This window comes from Lupinus angustifolius, chromosome LG01 (assembly GCF_001865875.1).
Source record: "Lupinus angustifolius cultivar Tanjil chromosome LG01, LupAngTanjil_v1.0, whole genome shotgun sequence".
Lineage (NCBI taxonomy): Eukaryota > Viridiplantae > Streptophyta > Magnoliopsida > Fabales > Fabaceae > Lupinus > Lupinus angustifolius.
The window spans coordinates 27,355,845-27,371,256 of NC_032009.1; the positions used below are offsets into that span (position 1 = coordinate 27,355,845).

General features: G+C 35.3%; 1 protein-coding gene across 2 annotated transcripts; it reads right to left on the reverse strand.

The window, feature by feature from the left end:
• Nucleotides 9,462-14,952, reverse strand: LOC109359249 (ribosome biogenesis protein TSR3 homolog). Of its 2 annotated transcripts, XM_019603850.1 has the most exons (11): nt 14,737-14,952; nt 14,617-14,645; nt 14,449-14,510; nt 13,148-13,213; nt 12,487-12,527; nt 11,505-11,641; nt 11,213-11,303; nt 11,044-11,115; nt 10,094-10,206; nt 9,592-9,748; nt 9,462-9,493 (listed from the first exon to the last, which is right to left on the reverse strand). In XM_019603850.1, the coding sequence occupies exons 1-10, from the start codon at nt 14,814-14,816 to the stop codon at nt 9,633-9,635; spliced, it is 807 nt and encodes a 268-aa protein (XP_019459395.1). In that variant the 5' UTR covers nt 14,817-14,952; the 3' UTR covers nt 9,462-9,493; nt 9,592-9,632. The 2 variants fall into 2 exon arrangements, with proteins under 2 accessions (XP_019459395.1, XP_019459387.1); XM_019603842.1 differs by lacking the exon at nt 9,462-9,493 and having other exon boundaries at nt 9,515-9,748; nt 14,737-14,948.

The following is a 15,412-nucleotide window of genomic DNA, read 5'->3' on the forward strand; positions in this document are numbered from 1 at the left end:
TGTTTGGAGTTAATCAAAGTAAAACGTAAGACCTTGTCTAAGTAGTTCAAATTCATAAGAAGTTGAGAAATATTTTCCTTATTCAAAATGCTCTTGTCTCCTTAAGAATTTGTTAATATTTAGTTTATGTTTCTTATCAATTGTTTATATGCAAAACAACAAAAAATCACCAAAATATGTTTAACTCATATTACTCATTATTTGTGCTTTGACATATTCATATGATTCATTCTATTAGGAAATTCCTTGTGGTTCGACATAACCCTAAACTATACTACAATTGAATCTTGAAAGAGGTGTAAATTGTAAAATAGTAAAGTGTTATCAATAAATTTATTTGTTGAAAACACCTTCTAATTTACAAAAGTGACGAAACTAACTTACTAACTTTTATTTATTGTTACTTACTTTCCGCAATTTATTAATTCTTTAACACCAACCTTCCTTAAGGAAGAAGTTTGGTTTGTTAATAAAATGAACCCGAAAGGGAGTAAATAAATAAAGGTCACTTAAATTTATTATTCTTTTGTTCTTTATTTATTTATTTGTTTCTAACAACTAACTATTCATCACTTTTGTACATTAGAATACCATTAAACCGGTGTTGGAATTTATTCCACAAAACCGAGATGATATTCAAATGTACTTAATAATTATGTAATAAGGGATTGCTTAGATACCATTGTACCAGCATTAGAATTTATTCTAAAAAAGTCGAGATGGGGCAAAGAAGGAATAACTCATTCACATAATTATTAAGAAGTAAGTTGTAACTGGAATATTCTTGAAACCATTATACCGGTGTTGGAATTTATTTCAACAAAGCCGAGATGGCGAACAAATAATAAAACCAAATTCACTTACTTAATCAAATAAAAAGGAAACACACCGAAAATGAGAGGAACAACCTCTCAACAAATTGGCACCTTGCTAAGGGACGATCTGTTGGGAGGGGAAACAACCTCTCAAATTTATCTTTCAACAAGCATGCACAACCTACTGTTAATGATATGAAATTTATGTATGATGTGAAGGAGAATATAATGGTTAATTGGCCTGAAGAAATTCTGAAGGTCAAGTATAATGTCTCTCAATCGCAATCCAAATTTCTGCCCTACAATATCTTCATATTGAGAATTATTGACTATCTGCATATTAACGTTTCTAACACCATCGTCATAGAGACTTCTGACAATGATCGCCTTGTTGGTGAAAGCCTTATCCACAAGATGGGTATCTACAAGTTTGGAAGTACTTGGCAATACCAGGAAGATTTTACTATAGTGGATTTTGAACTATCTATGATGAGGATAGGCTGATACATATCAGCCTAATGCAGAGACTCAGGGGGAGCCATCTGGAACTGTGCAGCAAGAATCATCCTTTGGATTAGCTCAATTGGATGCCATGGAGCAAAGGCTGAACAACAGGATGAATTTACACTATCAGTCTTTGAAGGACTCCTACCATACTGATTTGGAACAATTTGAGAGCGTCAGGTTGCTTACATCGATTACCACTATCAGGCTATGAGGAGCTTTGTCCAGAACACTGCTAAGGCACAGAATGCGAGGTTTTGTGCAGAATTTGAGAAGCTGAGATTCCTCATCCAGGGTGATATTAGTTTGACCATACCTGATGACATAGACCCTCATCTGCATCCTTAGATTAAAAGGCCTTAGATCTTAGGTTGCCCTAGGTTTAGTCCTTCGATATGGCTAATTTGTAGGATTTATGCTGCTTTGTAATTTCGAGACATATTTTCTCTTTGCTTTCTGGATTGTAACTCTAACTATTGTTGCAACTTTATGACTTGATATGCATGTTGTTTTGAACTTAAATCGTTTCTATTATGGTTTTATTTTGCTTATATATGTCAAATATAGCATGATTGCATGTTTAATGGATCTTGATCATGTTTGGTTATATGTATATCTTATGCTTGATTGAGCCTACTGCTTCAATGTTATAATGTAAATGCTTGATCATTCCATGTTTGATTAGTTCCTTTATAACCCTCCATACCATTAAATCTGTCATATTGTTGTATTCTGTTGGTTTAATCGATTAACCTGTTGTTTTAATCGATTAAATGCTGATAAATTTGTGCACTTGTTCAATTCTTTCATCAATTGGTTAATTAATTACATTTCCAACACTAATTGATTCATTACAGTTTGAGTTCACTTCATATCTCTTCTTACTTTTGACCAAAATTTCATTTAGTTTATATTTTTGATAATGTCAAAAGGGGGAGAAGGTTGTTTTGTTGTTTTAATGTGTGCAGGTTGTAAACAATACCAAGCTTCTGTTGTCTAGTTGTGCGCTTTAAACTTTGAAATCAACAACCATGCACTCTGTGATCATCTTCAAGCTATGCATCAAAATAAATTTGGTGTTGAGTTTGTCATCATCAAAAAAAGGGAGATTGAAAGTGCAATGTGTCAAGAGAGCACTTATGCTTGCCTATATTTTCATGAAGCCAAGGGACTTAGTGAAAGCTTAAAGACAACTCAACAAATCAACATGCCAAAGATTCTGAGCTACATGTTTAGACTAGAGTCTTAGATGTATCTTAGTTATTGAGTCTAGGTTAGGTAAACCTAGATGCAAATCTCATAAAGTCTAAAAACTATCATATCATTTTCATTAGACATGCCATCTAGTTTATTATATGTTCATGCATTAATCATACATGTTATTTGTGCATTTTAGGCATAACATAAAGGTAAAACATGTATAGTTGATAAGCATAACATATAGGTAGTTTACCAATTAACATCTTAATTGAAAATATGTCAGTTAATCGATTAAGAAAAGCTTTAATCGATTAACGTGAAAACAATTTTAACAGTTTCAACAGAAAACTGAAAAACATATTTCAGTTACTCTCTAATAGCCCGTTAATCGATTAAGATGCAACTTAATCAATTAACTGGGTGAAAAACAGTTTTTCTATATAAACTGTTTTGTTAACCTACGATTTAATACATTCATACATTCATATTAGAATTGTTAGGTTGCGTATTTTCATGTTCAATGTATGTCATATAGGCAGAGAGAATTGCATGTGAGATTAGAGTGAGATAGTATTATGCTTAGGGATTAACATGTCATCCATTGCATATTATCAAATGTGTTCTTCATCCTATCTTGTTTTTGCATGATTCTTTCATTACTGTTTAGAGATTTCTTAATGGCATAAATTACACGTTCTTCATAATTTTCATCTTATACATATTCATAGAAATTGTGAGATTTGTATAGGGTTTATAGCTTGTTCTTTCTTGTAATATTTGAGCTATTTTAGTGCTTCACATTACTCTGTTTTTTGTGTTGTTTGTGTAACAAGGAAAGTCATCTCTTGGTGTCGTTCCACCAAAGAGATCAGAGAGTCTTCACCAAGACTTGGAGGTCTTGAGTTTAGAGCATACTCTTGGGTGGGGCTGGATCGTAGAAAAGATTTTCCTAGGCAATTGGGTAAGGTCAAACCAATGTATAGGTTATGGGAACTCAAGAAGGGAGTGTTCAAGGTCTTGTAATTGGAAGTGTGTTTGTAAGGCACATTGGTTTCAATTTTAGTGAAGAAAAATCTCCCAGATCAGTGGGGCGGACGGGATGTAGTTTTGTAGTGGATAGCAAAACGAACCAGTATAAAAACCTTGTTGCATGCTATTTTGTTCGCTTATATCTTTACTGTTTTTTGTATCTTTTAATTGCCTATTGAAGCTGATAGTTTGAATATAGTATTACTGCCAAATAAAGATTATTTGTGTTCAAATATATCTGCAATATCAATTCTTTGTAATTTGTAATTGGTTGTGTAATTGAGTCAGTCAGCAACTGCTAAATCTGCGCGACTTAATCGATTAAGTCATACATTTAATCGATTAACTGGGTAAATTTCCAGAATAGGGCTTTGGTGCAAATAGCGGTAAGTGGGAACCGCGGCACCTATTCAACCCCCCCCCTTTCTAGGTGTATTCTATCACTAATACCTAACACCCTCTTTGCAATCAGGATCGATGAGAGGGATGCCCAAAAAGTGTTTGATACGACGTCGACCTGAAATGATAAGTTCTTTGGAACAGATCGATCATATATCCTTGCAAGAAATAGTTTGGTGCGTTCACATCTGCTTGTTATGGGACCTATACTCTCAGTTATTTCCGAATAGTTTACTGGAAGAATATTGGTGTAAGGATGGATGAAATAAACATAGCATTCATACATTGAACTCGTTGAAATTAATCATCATGGTTTGAGTTATAACATCATTCATCATTTGCATTTATGTATGGGATATATATATTGTGTATGTTATGCATGTCTATCTGGTTGTGATATTCTGTGTAATTCCATTCCGTCAATGAGTAATATTCATTAGATGTCTTACTCCCTTTTTATTTCTGTTTGTCTTCTATTCACGTTTTTTTCCAGATGGATCGTTCTGCCAGGATTCGAAGTTATCGCTTCTCGATGTCCTAGGAGGGGGCGTGGAGGATTGAAGTAGACTGTTACACCTATGCAGGCCCTTGTGCCTTATAGTTAGAGATGGTATATGATGGTTCTTCCATATGCTTTCCATACCATCACGAGGAACCAGAAGCTTCCTTTACCTAGCCTGCTCTGAGGCCAGTACCTGCTGTGCTGTCGACTCAGTCTGTGACCCCTAAGGGACCAGATGCTGCAGGTCCTTCCAGGAGGCGATGGAGTTAGAACAACGTGATCAGTTCCCCGGTATGGTGGAGAGTCGCTTGGCGGATGATGCCAGACTTCCAGGCGGATGCAAGGATGGAGACTCTGTCACAACGTTCATCCTATGATCCAGAGGAGGAGATGGCGGCGGAGTAAGAGGAGCCAGCAGCTAGAGACGATGACTGTGTGGAGTTAATCAACATCGAGGACTCCGTTGAGGTTGTCAACCTCTCCTCCGACTCTGAGATGGAGGAGGACCCAAGCGAGTGTTCCAGCACACCCGCAGACGCTGAGGCTAACCACTAGGAGCTATTTCCATTTCTATTTTGCTTTTTTATTAGGGTACCTGTGTAGGGTATTTATTTTTGTGAGTATTTTTATTTGGACGAAGATTAGGATTCTGCCTTGTATTTCGTACAACATTTTCCGATATTCTAATGAAGTATTATTCGAAGTTATATTGAGATATTTTTTGTTACCATTAGGTAACGGTTGTTGATTTTCCACATTGTATGTTAGTTAAAATGATGTTCAAAAAATGAAACAAATATAAGGAAATAAATGTTATATGGCTTCATTATTAAAAAAAAATTACCCATTTTTGAGCAAGATTTTTGGAGTAATTTTCGGGCGTTACAACATGGTATCAGAGCGGTTCTTTTCTATCCGGCCTTGGGCATGGCCTCACACTCTTTCTTGTGTGACTTTGTGTGTTTAAGTGTTTGCTTGTATTGTTCAGCTGGGAATCCAACCTATGAATAATTTCGATAAAAGAAGTATCTCATACACGTCTAATGTTCACAGATTTAACTGCTAACTTGGACTTCATGGCTGCAATGACAGCAACGATTCAGAATGTGAATGCTAACTGACATCAACTAAATCAGTAAGAACAACCACCAACTAAAGGATCGGCTCAGTATAGGGGCTTCGACAAGTTGTACCGTCGTCAACCCCCAAAGTTTGAAGGAGGTTTTGCACCAGATGCTGCAAATGACTAGATCTAGGAGTTGGAGAGGATATTTCGGGCACTTATGTGCACTGAGGAGCAGATGGTCACCTATGCGACCTATATGCCTACTAAGGAGGCTGAAAAATGGTGGGAGTTTACTAGCCGCTAAATGGTGCATGAACAACAAGTTGTCAACTAGACAACTTTCAAAGATAGATTTCTACAGAAATACTTTCCTACATATATAAGAACCAAAAAAGAAATGGAATTCCTGCGTCTGCAGCAGGGAAGCATGACAATTGGGGAATATGCTATATTTGGCGAGATATGCTTCACACTACAATCAAGTGGGGAATGAAAGGTCCAAATGTGCCAAGTTTAAGGATGGACTCAGACAGGACCTGAAGCTGATGTTTGTACATTAGTATATACCAGATTTTGCAACTCTGGTTAACATATGTCGGGTTTATGAAGAAAGCGTGAAGGCAAGAAAGGTGGCACTGAAAAGTGTCATACGACCCGAAAATTCCTATGGATCCAAAGAAATTTCAGGCAAAGACTTGGAAGGGGAAATCCCCCCAACCGCAACCAGAAACCCTATGCTTCGTCATTAGGGGATCAACAAAGGAGTTTCAAGCCTTACAACAGAAGAGGCTTCTGACAAAGAATCAACAACAACAACAACAACAACAATAAAATGAGTTCACCAGTTGGGAACTCTAACCACAACATACCACCTTGGTATTCGAAGTGCAAGGGGAAGCACTTCAGTGTCAACTGCCTAGTGTGCTATCACTACAACCAGCCTGGACACATCAAGCCGATGTGCCCTATGCTAAAAAGGGAAGAAGTGAATATTGTTCAAGCGGCAAGACCTAAGGCCAAATGAAGGGTGTTACCATGAGCGGAACTGAGATCGAGGGCAACGAAAACCCCATACAAGGTATATGTCGTATTAATGAGATTTCCTTATTCGTGCTGTTTGATTCGGGTGCGACCCATTCTTTCTATCTAATGATGTTGTCAACCGATTAGCATTACTTATAGCGTCCTTACCCTATGACCTAATTGTATCCACACCCACTAACGAACCCATCATAGTGTCAACTATGTGTTCTCAATGTTCCATCACTTTAGATGAAAGAACTTTTGTAGTAGACGTGATATGTCTACCCTTATCCCAAGTAGATATCATCTTAGGGATGGACTGATTGTCTAACAACCATGTTCTTCTGAACTACTTTAACAAAACAGTAAACTTTAGTGACCCAAAAGACCACGTTGAATCTTATTCTGAAACCTAAAACACCACTGCCAATCAAATGAAGGAACTCTTGAAGGATGAAGCTCAAGTATTTATGTTGTTGGCATCATTGGAAAAGAAGGGTGGAGAAGAGGTTCAGAATCTACTCGTGGTTAGGGACTTCTTCGAAGTCTTCCCATATGATATTCTTGGCTTACCCCTGATACGGGAGATAGAGTTTGCTATCGATCTGGTTCCTGGAACTGGACCAATCTCTATAGCTCCCTACATGATGGCACTGTTGGAGTTAACAAAGTTGAAGAAGCAATTGGAAGACTTGCTACAAAAACATATTGTCAGACCTAGTGTTTTACCATGGGGGGGACCGTTACACCTGCACATGCCCTTGTGCCTTGAGTTAGAGATGGTATACGATGGATCTTCCCTGCGCTTCCCATACCATCACGAGGAGCTGGGGGCTTCCTTTACCTTGCCTGCTCGGAGGCCGGCACCTGCTGTTATGTCGACTCAATCTGTGACCCCTAAGTGGCCAGTTGCTGCAAGACCTTCCAGGAAGCGACGGACTGGGAACGACGTGATCAATTCTCTAGTATGGAGGAGAGTTGTTCAACGGACGATGCCAGACCTTCAGGCGGATGCAAGGGTAGTGACTCTCTCGCAGCATTCGTCCTATGATCTAGAAGAGGAAGGAAGATGAGTCAGCAGCTGAAGATGATGATTGTGTGAAGTTAATTAACATTAAGGACTCCATTGAGGTTGTCAACCTCTCCTCTAACTCTGAGATGGAGGAGGACCCAAGCGAGTGTTCCAACACACCCGCAGACGCTGGGGCTAGCTGCTAGGAGATATTTCTCTTTTATTTTTTGATTAGGGTACGTGTGTAAGGTATTTATTTTTGTGAGTAGTTTTATTTGGGCGAAGATTAGGACTCAGCTTTATATTTAGTACCAACATTTTTCGATATTCTAGTGAAGTATTATACAAAGTTATATTGTGATATCTTTTGTTACCATTAGGTAACGGTTGTTGATTTTCTACATTGTATGTTACTTAAATTGATGTTCCGAAAATGAAACGAATATAAGGAAATAAATGTTAGATGACTTATTATTCAAAAAAAAATTACCCATTTTTGAGCAAAATTTTTAGAATAATTTTCGGGGCGTTACAACTTATACAAGACCTTAGATATCTTAGGACTGGCCTTCAATACAAACTAACTCCATTTTGAAAACTACGCACATTCTACTCTATCGTGATAGAAATGAACCTAAGTCCACATTATATGATAGTCATAGTGCCTATATTTTTTTTGGGTATATAGTCGTAGTGACTAGCATGGCAAAGTGGGTCACCTATCTATTTTGCTTGTGCTAGCTAAATTTTAAGTAGGCATGCTTACATTGTTTTAAGGGATAAAATTGTATGTCCTATCTATTTTAAAATGAACTAACTGATATGTAGGCTGCCTATGGGTATCGATAAACAATATAAAAATAATAATACAATAAATAAAAATAAATTAAATAAAATAGTTGAAGATAATCTTCTTTAAATAAATTTGATACTTTATATGAAACTGAACAAATTATATCACATTTTTTTGACATAAATTACATTATATCATAACTTATTACATTTTTAATCTTTTTTCCTTATATCACACCCACTGGCTGCCCACATTGTCAAATAAAATACCTGCTAGTATTATGAACGACGAACAAAACTGAACGGACAAATAGGTAAATTTTCCCATAAAAAATTGTGGCTATACATGCTGGTCTGTGTGCTTTACTTGTTTTGCTATCTATAATCATAATTGAGCACAGAAGATAAGACAATTGCCAATCTCGAATATAACTTCTGCCTAATGTCATTACTTTTCCTCCCTTCTATTGGCCACCTATTAGAAACAATCAACTTTTTAAAAATTAAATTAGTTTTCATTACAAAAACAAATTATCAAAATCTTCAATGAGCTTATTAGGCATATAAATACTACAAATTAGTGAGTATAAAATATTTATGTTTCTACAAAATAGACATGTAAAGGGTAAAGCTAAATCACTCCTCTAGACACAAAAGTCGAAGAAGCCTCAATTAACAAATAGTAATTAGTATTTGTTTATCAAAAAAATGACTACCTAAGTAAAGCATGTAGCCAACTTCTTATATAATCCGGCAAACATTTTATGGCCTTGACCCACATGACCTAAGTTAAAACGACTGGAGATTTATTTGCCATCAACCTACTTGAACCAAGTCAAAATGACGGAATCACATCTTCTGCCATACAAAGTGTGTAATTATAAACCAATTGATATGATTGATTAGAAAAACACTTAATTATTAAATTCTTAATTTAAATATATTTTTCAACCAATCATATCAAGTGACATATTGTGAGACAGAAGATGTGCTCCCAAAATTACTCGAGATCTATTTGGGCTATGGTCATTGGCCCATTTTGCAGTCTCCCTCTAAAATCAGTACACAGACTTGGGGATGCTATTCTGAGTTACCCAGTGTCATATTGAAGTATTTCATAGATGATTTGAGTAACAAAAGAAAGAACAGCATGTCAAAAACCAACAAAAAGGAACACATGGAAGTACATATATTTTTGTAAAGCCGAAAAGCATTTACATGCATCTCTAGATTACTTCTAGTATTGTAGCATGGTTTGGGCTATATCTTTGTTAGAAACTTAAGATGCATTTACTCGCTTTCTTCATCACTATTGTCTAAGCTCAAATGATTCATGTTCTTTTCAAGAGGAGGAAGCCCATCTTCAGAATCAGAAGAGTTTTGATCCTCCTTTTCTAGTGTCACATCTGTCCATGCAACATCAAAAAATACAAAACATATTAGAACGAAAGTCCAAACATATTAGAGGTATTTATAGGAAACAATCTTTTTTCTTTGTGATATGGTCAAGAAGATAGAATTTTAACCAATCGAAGGGTATATTTGTACAGGCGAAGCTATTCCGGTAACCAGACACAAACAAAATTCAAATCGAAGGCACAGTTATGAAGCCTGAGCCTTATCCTCGTGAGCAAAGAGGTTGTCTCTATAACTAGGAACCATGACTACCAGCATTTCATAAGGCAGCAAGATTACCGTTGCACAAGGTCCCGGTATTGGAGATTAATTAGGATGTTACGATAAATCCGTACCTTCACTATCAGATGGAGCTCTATGAACCTGTCTCTCTTGTGACAGCCATGCATTTTGAACAGTGATAATATCAGCACTACTTTGGCAATTGGAGTAGGCTTTCAGTAATTCCCTACATTGATCAATTACAGAAGAAATCAAGGGACTAATTAGGATCTAACTACATTAACATACAGCCAAGTAATAAATAGCTAATTAACATGATTATGGTTGACCTAGTTATTTATAGGGAAAAGTCCAAAAACAACATCTGAACTTTGTATGATGTGTGATTTAATCCTGAATTTTAAAAATGACCTTAACTTTGCATAATGCGCAATTCAGTCCTTAAACATCAAAAAATGTGTAATAATATCAGCACTGAACACTGTTCAAAAGCAGCCCTGAACACTGATTTGCATATGATATTCTCATCTTTTTTCTACTATTTTAGACTGTAAAGGACCATTTTGCACCTGGACCAGAGTTCAGGGTCCCTTTAGCATAGTTCTGAAATTAAGCGACTAAATCGCACATCAAAATTTAGGGACATTTTTGGACTTGCCCCTTATTTATGTGCCTAATCAATTCTTAACATAACTAGATATGCCAGACTTATTATTAGTTTTTTTAAAATACAACCTGCTTGTGGATAGATGCAGACAGGTTTTGTAGCAGTACACATTCATTAACATGCTTTGAACACAACTTGGAAGAAAATAAGCTTAAGAAAGGAAGATGAGACAGGTAGGTAAATGAAGGATAGTTTCTTTATAATTAGAATATCTAGAGTTTGAAATAAATTAAGCAACTGAAGAGCTCCGCAAGTAGCAACCTGTTGCTTTTCTCATTTAATGGGACCAGATAAATGTATGCGATGTTGGTGTTCCAACTTTGTCCCTCGTGCGAAAAAAATCCCATAATCCAAACAGTAATGAAAATTACATAATGTGAATGAACCATGTCATACCGATTCAGAGACAGAAAACCATGACCCCATTTGAACTTGTCAAGCAGAAGATTTGCTGTTCCTTCTTCCCCACTGCAAAACCATATTAAGTTTTCATGATTTTGAATGAATTCTATAAAACACTAAAATTAAGGATATCAACTAGTTGAAGATAAAGCCATTTTAGTACCATATTGCCAAAGCAGCAGATAAGGCCTCTACACAAGATAGCTTACATGGCCGACCATAATTTACTGGATTAGCTGCTACAAGCCAGGGCACTGCAATAAACAGAAAAAAAGGAAAACTAATTTATTACAATTTATATGTTAACAATAACAATAGGAGAAGCTTGTGTACTTGAGTCAAGCATGGATTTTCTCACACATTAGTGTATTTGAACAGAGTGCACAAGCAAGCAAGTAAAACCATGAACATAAAACCAAATTTGAACGTATTCTAATTGGTGGCTAAGTTCATACAGAGGCGAGGAGCAGTGCAACGCAGCCTCACAAAAGGGACGTCATCTAAGCGTGCCCATGAGCAATCCACAACAGCCAATCCTTTCATCTTGATTAAAGAGTGATCTTCTCTTGAGACACATTGTGTTCCAACAGGACTGGCAAAACAGAATTATATTAGATAATCACCAATCACTGGATGCAGAAACTTGCAATATATAGCTACTTAACAGTCAAAATAAATGAATTTTTTAAAAGGTTGGTTACGTGTTGCTCATTTGGTTTTTCTGTGAAATTTACTTTCCAAGAATTGCATTCTCAAAAAATACTACTACAAAATCGTTACAGTATAAAAACAAGTTTTCATAAACTTTATAATTTTTAGCTTCTTTGCTTCCTAGGAGATTCACCAATTTCTTGCTTCTAGTTTGAACCAGATTTTTGCCTCTGCTCATATCTTTTTATACTGTGGCCACCAAACACCTCAAAATATGAAAATTGTGAGTCTTAAAACAGTTTTTGTCATTTTTCACAGCATTGTCAAACAGGCTCATAACCAACGGACTAACAGATGCTACAAATGCATTAACAACACTACAAGGGGAAACCACAATATGACATCAACTCAACTTTGTACAGTGCAATATCAACCTCCTCCACTAGAGTAAAAGCCCATCTAAATGATATTTTTCAATGATAGGTTGATTAATTGCAGTTATTTGCTATCTGAGAGATACTTAATGACTAAATATTCAACCAAAGAGTTATGACTTAAACAAGATAGTTCTGTAGTAAGAAAGAGACTGGTTAACAACTATACAAGTGATTGACACAGAAGCCATGGACATCTCCGCAGTTCTACCCTATGCCCTATCAAAAACTTGATGGAAATAGTGAACCTGTTGATGTCTTATGTTATAATATAAAGATAAACATTTTTCAGGCAAAAGTAACATATTCTTCAGACATATAGTGAAAAGAAAGATAATTCACAACCAACTACCTTAAAACAATGCCTCCGAAACCATTACTCACACGCAAGTCCTGCATAAAATTGTTCAGAGTCAGGAACTTCATAGTGCAATTAAAATTTTATGGATTATTAAATAAAAAATAACAGAGTTGAGCACATTAAGCCATTTAAACTCAGATGACTTCCTCAATTAAAAAATTGGAATCCTTAAAACAGTTCATCCTACTGAAGTTATCTTTTTTCTGAAATGGCTCTTCATATTTCAATAATGATATGCTTTTTCCCTCTTTCATTGTATCTTTTATCATTTCAGGAATCTTCTGTGCGGTATTTCATATGCAGTTTCAGAAATACCAGGATGCCTCCAATGAAAGATGTTGAAATAAACACCACTTAAAAGCCTCTGGTATCCAATATGACCATCCCACAATATGCGACTAACCCTAACCCCTGACGTATTCTTAACCTGAGCGTTCAAAATCATCTTCTGTTTTGGCTTGAAAAAGAACATTTTAAAAAGTGTGATTTATTTTTTGTGACGACGAAAAACAATAACCAAATCATGACAACGACAATTTGTTCAAGTATAAGATATATACATCCACACTTATTTATTTATATATTCATGTTTATGCTTATATGTAAAACGGTAATGAGAAAATGAAGAGAGAGAAAGATAACAAATACTTGCTTTTATCAAGCCCATCCTCGAAAGCTTACGACCTGTGCACTTTTTAGAATCACATTGCCCAAAATCCTGAGTCACCATAACAAGGACCAATTACATTCAATATTTAAAGTTAAATACCCAATGAATAGTATATCTGAATTTACTGATGGCATGAATACACTACACAAATTTGAAGAAAAATTTCCAGAGTTTCTTGCTATCAGAAATAGGCGAGAGGACAGAAAATAATAGAGTTATCAATGCTTTCTAATTCCAACAGAATATTTACTCCAAATTTTGATAGAAACCAAAATTTGAAGCTGTTGTGATATGATATAAAATCATGAATGCTTCTAGAGCGTTCACAACTAGGAAGGGATGACAAAAAATAGAGCATAAAACGCATAAAGTTATCAGTAATTCAGAGTCAGCTATCACGACGCTACCTCTTCACAATGTTCTCCAGATAATATGGTATACAAAATCTATTAAACCAATCAACATGCTTCCCATAGCTAAACTTGAATGTGTACTAGCACAACTATAGCATCATTCAAAAAACCATTGAAGTATTGAGTTTACATGAAAACTCAAATATTTGTCAATTTTCAAAATAATAAGCATTTTATTTGTTTCTACACAACAAAATAATAATAATAACAACAATGGATATCTTAAAAAGCTCAGTCAAATTAAATTAAGGGCCAATAAGGATTCTCAAAAGAGTGATTATCAGTTTTTTGAGATAGAAAAGTAAACTGATGTTTTAACTGTGTTAATTGTTATTATCACTTTATCCTAAAAGCTGAATTTCAGATTTTATTCCCTTTGAGATAAAGGCTTTGAGGTGACCCTCGGCACAATGGTAAAGTTGTTTGCCCTGAACTGAATATCATGAGTTCAAATAATGGAAACAACTTCTTTACTTGTGAGGACAAGGTTACGTACATCTACAATCACCAATTACACATGGGGGAGCCTCATACATTGGGTCGCCCGTTTTTAGATAAACACTTCAGAAACCAACCCAACAAGTATATAAATGTCAAAAGTATTTTTTATATATAAAAAACACTTTTTAGGAAAGTTTAATATATATGCATTAACAATACAATGTACGAGTTATTTCCACAATCAGTCCATCTTCCACCCACCATTCATGTGTTAACCAATATTTAAGTAACACAAGTGAATGAGATGATAGACTTACCGTGTAAAAAACTCTATAGTGACAATGCATAGATATTAAACTCTCTTATTAGGAAGGGATAAACAACTAAACTGGCACAAAAACTAGTAACAATAGGTTATATTATGCATACCCACATTGCAAGCTTTATTTTGGGTTTTGTTAGCTCCTCCTCTTGCTCCTCCTCACCACCTTCTGCAATTAGGAACATAGAAAGCATAAAAAGTAAACATCTTTATTATGCCATAAATCACAGAAAAAGTTTAAACAAAAAAAATGAGGGCAATGAAGTAGCACGCACCTTGAACAGAACTTTGAGATTCATTCTCTCTGCATTAAATCCAAATCAATAACAAATCACACACAAAAAAAAGAAAATTAAAAAGAAACAAAAAGAATAAGAAGAAATGGAGGAACTAACAGTAAGAGGTGTTGTTGGTCTCGACTTGATTGAGCACCGTGGCGATGAGTTCTGAATTTCCTTTGTTTGTTATTACCCATTTTTCTCTGAAAACAAAAACAAATAATTGATAACAAAATCAACGTTGGTGTTATCTTACTGAGTCGATCATGTCACTAAATATTATTATGCTGCCTCTTCTATACACCGCCTTCAACCTTAATATTTCTCGGGTCTACCAACTGAAGTCTAAAACGATACGCCACTGTTTTGTTTTTGGGTTTGGTCGGGTCGGGTTTAAATTATTTGTTACAACGTGATTTTGTGTTTTAACTTTTCTTTTTATAAAAAGTTTGAGTTAATCTAATGGGATGGAGTATCTCCTTGTATAAGGAGATAAATAAGTTATATCTCCTCCTGCCAGTGAAATCATGACATGTGTTGGCTAAATATGTCTAAAATATGTGTCATGTTTCATCATTTTCTATAAAAATATTTTTAAAAATAAACAAAATAGCACACATGTCACATTTTTATTGGCTAGAGGAGATAAATTATCTCCTTACATAAGGAGATACATTATATTCTAATCCTAAATGTTAGTCGGGTTATTATTTGAACTATAACTTATTTATAGAAACGGTTAAATATAATGTATGTATATTTTAGATAAATTTTCTCATTATTATTTATTATT

Bases quoted from the DNA above. Each gene is read 5' to 3' on its own strand.
- LOC109359249 (XM_019603850.1), bottom strand. From the start codon at position 14,816: ATGGGTAATAACAAACAAAGGAAATTCAGAACTCATCGCCACGGTGCT. The intron at 12,528-13,147 runs GCAAGTATTTGT...AATTTTATGCAG, and splicing joins CGAGGATGGGCTTGATAAAA to GACTTGCGTGTGAGTAATGG. The intron at 11,642-12,486 runs GTAGTTGGTTGT...CTGTTTTGCCAG, and splicing joins TTCGGAGGCATTGTTTTAAG to TCCTGTTGGAACACAATGTG.